Genomic DNA, 6,287 nt, shown 5'->3' on the forward strand with positions numbered 1-6,287 from the left:
CTTACTAAATTGAAAAAAAATAAACCAAGACTGTATAATGAGAAATTTGCCTTACGTATATATGTTTGTCAGAAGCTGAACCGGCAAATCCCAATCCTTCTATAAAAGTAACTCTCTATTCACAATATGAAGAGCGAAATAGAGATATTCGTATGGACACGAAGTTAATCGCACTCAGTCCTTTGTATTTATTTTGTACATCAGATATCCTTGTTTGTTAAGAAGTTATAAGATATAACGAAAGTTTTTAATCATATGAGAAGCCTCCAGTGAACTCTTAACTAAAGTATAATATGCGCCACCTCTGCTTTTTTGCATTACTGCTTGCAGAAGCCAGTTACAGATTATTAAAGAAAAAAAAAAAAAAGTTCTATTCTTTTTTTTTTTTTTTTAATCGGTTTGAGTTAATACTATTTGATATGAATTGGAAAAAACATTGGGCAAATAGCTAAGTATTGAGATGTGGAAACAAAAAATAAATTTGATCTTGCACAGTTACATTTTTTGGTTTTTTTTTTTTTTTTTTTACAGTTACAACCAAAAAAAAAAAGTAAGTGATACGTTGGCTACACGCACTGTCGCTTGCTCTGATAAAAAAAGTTGATACCAGGCGTCGACCCCACAACCTTCAGGTTGTGGGTCAAACGCTCTACATACTGCGCTACATGCATAGTTCTACTTCGTTTATTCTATTGGTTATCTAAGTACCTCCCAATTGCCTAATTAGGCAATTGGATTTTTGCCGGTGATATACCTTCAATTAGCCCCAAAATATCCTACCAGATAAATTATCGCGTCTTTTCGAACCTGAAAGAACGCTGGAAGGGGGTAAAACTCCATCTAAAACCATAATCACATCACAAATTGTCAACGACGATGGTTCTATCCTTACCACTCGTATGATGATGCCCGCTGATATTATGACTCCAGCTCCAGAACAAAGACATGATGTGCTATTGAAAGCTCATCTCGAAGGACATCGAGGCTCACAAGCCATTGTTAATTTTCTACATAGTGAAGGTATACACTGGACTAATCTCAAAGAAGATGCTCTTAAATTCGTCCGTAACTGTCCTGACTGTCAAAAATTCAACTTGGCAAAACATGGCTATCATCCACTAAAATCTATCTACGCCGATGCTCCTTGGGACCACATTTGCATTGATACTGCTGGCCCTTTTGCTAAATCTACTAACGGAAACCAATACATCTTAATCGTCGTTGATGTATTCACACGTTTCTGCGTACTCAGAGCTCTTCCCGATAAAAGCGCTATTACTGTTGCATTACAATTACGCAGCATATTTTCCTTGTTTGGCCGCCCTAAAATCATCCAGAGTGATAACGGCACAGAATATGTCAACAAGATCTTAGACCTCTACGTTAAACAATCTGGAATCGACCACAGGCTTATCACAGCTTATCATCCACGAGCAAATGGATTGGCCGAAAGATGGGTTGCAAAGACAAAGTCTAATCTATACAAACAAATCCAAGGTAAACTTGATGACTGGGACTTATATCTTGACAGTACCCAAGAAGCTCTGAATAACACGCACACAGCAATACATGGTACACAACCATTTGCTCTAATGTTTGCGAGACGTCCTAATGAAAACAAGGACTATACAGACACTGTCGATAAAGTAAATACTTCTGCCTCCAGAAAACAGCTACACGACAAAGTCAAGGAATTTAACGATACTGTCTTACCTGCTATACGTGAAAAGATTAAACATTCACAAAAAGCTTCCGAAGACAAATTCAACCGAACTCATAACATTATTGAGGATATTCCTATAGGAAGCCAAGTGACTATCAAGAACGTAAACCGTACATCTAAGGATCAGCCTCCCTATACTAGTAACTACACTGTTAAACGTAAGACTCAAGGTGGAAGCTACAATCTCGCCGATGGCACAGGTGCACTCGCTGTAACCGATGTTCCTCCTTCTCATATCAAAGTTATATCTCGAGAAACACCATCAGCCACAGATGAAACCTATGAAGTCGAAGCAGTACTCAACCATAAAGGCACTCCTGGAAACTATCTGTACCTCACAAGATGGAAAGGCTATGATGAATCACACGATACTTGGGAACCAGCTAATAACTTCTTCAACTACTCGCCCATCAAAAGATACTGGGATCGTCGCAAGTTGGAAGCACCCAACAGTGAAGCTGGATTGGTTATCGCCAACCAAAAATCCAGTAACAAACATCATAAGCATAAAAACCAGAGCATATCCAATAATTCTAGCAAACGCAAAAGACGTTGCTAAGCTCAACGGTTATTTCGTCGCCTTCAACCTTCATCATTACTCGCATTGTCGTCATTCATACGTGGAAAAATGGTTCGGATGTTTTTCAAATCTACACTAAATCAGGCATTACTCAATGAGTTTTCGACAGAATAAAGAGAAAAAATATGCAATAGATAGCTAAAAATGCATTTTATTACTTGTAAAATTTATAGATTATATGATTGGATATCGGAGCTACAATAACAAAATTAAATCGAATGGTCTATCCGAACCATTTTTCCACTTCGATTCAAGTACGCCTTAATACTTTGTATAGCCACCTTTTGCCTTGATAACAGCTTGAATTCTTGCGGGCATACTATCTATGTACTTGCGACAGTCTTCCTTAGTAAAGGTCGCCCACTGTTCTTCTATTCTTTCCCACAATTCATGTACTCCTTTAGCCTTTGTTGGGTATGCACTCAACTTCAATTTCAAGTGATGCCAGACGTGCTCAATTGGATTTAAATCAGGGGATTGAGGTGGCCAGCTGTAAGTCCAATCGACATCAAAGTTGTTGTTCAGAAACCACTCTTTTGTAACCTTGGCGGTATGTTTTGGGTCCTTATTGTTGGATCGGTAAGATCAAAATATAAATAAAATAGGAAATAAACAGTGACAAGTCTGTGAAAACTCTGGAAGGTTCAAGTTTATTCCTTTCTTAAAATTAAGATGAAGTTCGTCTAGATGAACAGAATCAACTGGTATTTATATCTTTTACGGAGTGGGTATACAGGCCTATTCACCATGGACTATGTTAACTGATCTTGTAACCAGGAGAAAGGACCAATAAACACCAGCGACAGGAACACCCAAAGAGAGCAACAGAAATGTGTAACTCGACCCTGACTGGTCGGACTTAGTAGTAGCGGGCAATATAAAGATTGCCCTATCGGACAACAAGTGATTGGGTATATAGACTGGTTTTGAATGATACTAATAGCGTCCATTATAGGAACCAGTAGAGAAGAGGATATAATCGACATGGGCATTCAATAGTTACCATAATCGTGATGAAGATTATAAATTTACAATAAAGTGATCACCGAATCTAGTGTACCTCCTCTACGACCTTTAATAGGTGGAGTCTGGAATAGAATAATGTCTGCGGAATAGCAAATAAAGACCTCTCACTCTATAAGGTAATAGTTATAGAGGCTAATAGAAACTGGATAAGTCACCTCAATCAACAATGTAAATTCTAGACTGAAGTACCAATAGATCATGTACGTGAAGTAACCTGCCATTTAATTATAACTATCAATAACGAAGCGTACTTCGGTTTTATTATGTAATATTCAGCAGTGATCTCTTCATCGATACAACACTATTCTCCCCCAGAATACAATTACCTTGTGATTGTTATTCGGCTTAAATATGTAGAGATGAAGATTTTAAGTTATTATTGTGAGATTAAATCCGTAAATTGTTTCATAGATCATCTCTTCATTTTTTGCCAGAAATTAAAATATGTAACCTAACATTTGGTAACTGCCTAAGGCATTTACCATGTAAGCATCTTTCTTTTTCTTCTCTTAATTTGATTTACGCTTATTGCGTTGTCGCATTACTACTGTAACATTTCTCTTTCGTTTACTATTTCTTTGTTTTGTATTCTGTTCTTGTTCTTCTTGTTGCAGGTCATGCTTTTGCCAGTATTTATCAATCGGTTCTGTGCTAGAGAAATCGCTTGCTTTGACCCACGTATTATGTTCATTTGTATAACCTTTCCATTTCACTAAGAACTCACGTTTACCCTTTGGACCACGATGTTCCAAGATATCTTCAATTTCATAATATTCATCAACGGCACCTTCATCAATGTTTACAATTTTTAATTCTGAAGGAACATAGTTTCTTGGTAACAGTTCATTAGTCTCAGGTGTTTTTAATATGTAAGAACCACCTTTATTCTTTCTAACGACAGTGTATGGACCATCATACAGTGCAGAAAGCTTGTTACTACGTTGAGGCAATCTGATCATAACATGAGTACCAGCAGGAATATCCACTATTTTATGGCTTGAATTGTAATATTCATTGATCTTTTCATTCAACTGCTTTGTACGTTCAACTATAGCGGGAAAAACAATTTTTTCCATTTTTTCAATTTGATCTTCAAGTTCTTTAATTGTAGTAGTTTCTTGGAGGACAGGGTATCTATCCTCATCAGCGTAGTTATCAGGTAGGTTAACTCTTCGAGCAAACATCAATGAGAAAGGAGCACTCATTGATTTCTTTTTAATTTGTCTATTAGCGCAAAGCTGTACTAATGGTAAATATAAATCCCAATCACGAGAATTACCATCAATCATTTTTCTCAAAGTGTTTTGAATGATTTTACAGTATGCTTCAACATGACCATTAGATTGAGCATACATAGCTGTATTGTAATTCTTTTTGATGTGTAAATGATGACATATTTCATTCATTAACTTGTTCTTAAATTCTGTACCATTATCAGAACTAATTATTCTTGGTAAACCATAATCAGCAAATATTTTTACACAGGTTTTGGCAACTGTATCTGAATGCTTATTCTTCAATGGGCGAACAATTACATACTTTGTACACATGCATACAACAATTAGAATATAGAGATAGCCATCAGAGCTTTGATTGAAGGGACCTACAAGATCCATACTGATATGGTCAAAAGGTCTTGCACTGACAATGTTCGTTATGGGATGATATCCTCGACGAACAATATTGTGCTTTTGACATTGTGTACAGGCTTCACATACAGTTTTAGCATCTTCATAAATATTATTCCAATGTAGTTGTTGGTCATGTAAGTCTCTCACCATTGCAACATGTGAGGCATGTCCGAGATTATGCATGTCAATCAATAATTGTTTTCTCTCCTCCTCAGGTGGAGTTATATATTCTACAGGTATGCTTTTGTTCTCTACTAATTTGGTAGCTAATACGTTCAATTTTTTATCTTCATTATACTTTTTACGCTTTACTAATGTTTTCTGTAGAACCCTATTCTCCCCCAGCTTGCGTTCACTCTCTGAAAGAGGTGGATACAAGCGGCTTAAAAGGTCAGCCAAACGATTCATAAAACCAGGAATATGAACAACAGAAAAGTCGTATTCCATTAATGTTTCAATCCATCCAAGTAACATTGGATTAAGAATTTTCTGGGTGTGGAGATAGGTAAGACTTTTATGGTCCGTGTATAAGGTGAATTGACGGCCAAAGAGATATTCACGGAATTTCTTTAAAGCGAAAATAACCGCATATAATTCTCTTCTAGTTGTACTCCAATTACATTGGGAGGGTTGTAATGATTGAGACACAAAATTGATATACAAATCACGGTCTTTATCATCTTTTTGGAAGAGTACAGCAGAAACACCGTACTGTGAAGCATCAGTTGCAACAAAGAAGGGTTTAGACATTCTCGGATGATGTAAAACAACACGCGACTTTAGGATGGCTTTAATAGAATTAAATGCTTTCTCTTGGGTAGAGTCCCAAAGCTTTTCAATGTTGCCTTTATGACTAAGCCGAGTAAGTGGTTTGCTCACATCAGAGATCATTGGTATATAAGCACGAAAGTAATTGACCAGTCCTAAAAATGACTGAATTTGTCGACCAGTCTTAGGTCTGGGCCATGTTTGAACGTTGGTGATCTTATTATCGTCAACATGAGTGCCAGTTGCATCAACGACATGACCCAAAAGTCGAACAGAGTGTTGGAAAAAACTACATTTATCAATGTTGATAATCAGATTGGCAGATGTTAATCTGTCGATGACGTTTTTAACGTCTGTTACATGTTGCTCTAGCGAAGTGCTTGCAACAACACAATCGTCAACAAAGTTCTGTACATAAGGCATGTCTTCAAACAAACCAGCCAGAACCTTCTGAATTGAGAGGTTAAAAACTTTAAGCCGAAAACAGGCCTTAATAAACATATACTGGTTGCCGTCCAGATGTGTAAAGGACAACTTATGTTGGTCTTCTTTAGCTACT

The 6,287-nt window shown here is 36.9% G+C and overlaps 1 protein-coding gene across 1 annotated transcript; it reads right to left on the reverse strand.

The window, feature by feature from the left end:
• Positions 1–3,054: 3,054 nt before the first annotated feature.
• On the reverse strand, positions 3,055–3,389 carry BDF20DRAFT_901815 (uncharacterized protein; the record flags this gene model as incomplete). The annotated part of the gene is made up of 1 exon (XM_053082830.1): positions 3,055–3,389. A coding segment is annotated over exon 1 (235 nt), but the record flags the coding sequence as incomplete, so codon positions are not given.
• Positions 3,390–6,287: the final 2,898 nt, after the last annotated feature.

Source organism: Mycotypha africana (assembly GCF_025528875.1).
Source record: "Mycotypha africana strain NRRL 2978 chromosome Unknown BDF20scaffold_17, whole genome shotgun sequence".
Classification (NCBI taxonomy): Eukaryota; Fungi; Mucoromycota; class Mucoromycetes; order Mucorales; family Mycotyphaceae; genus Mycotypha; species Mycotypha africana.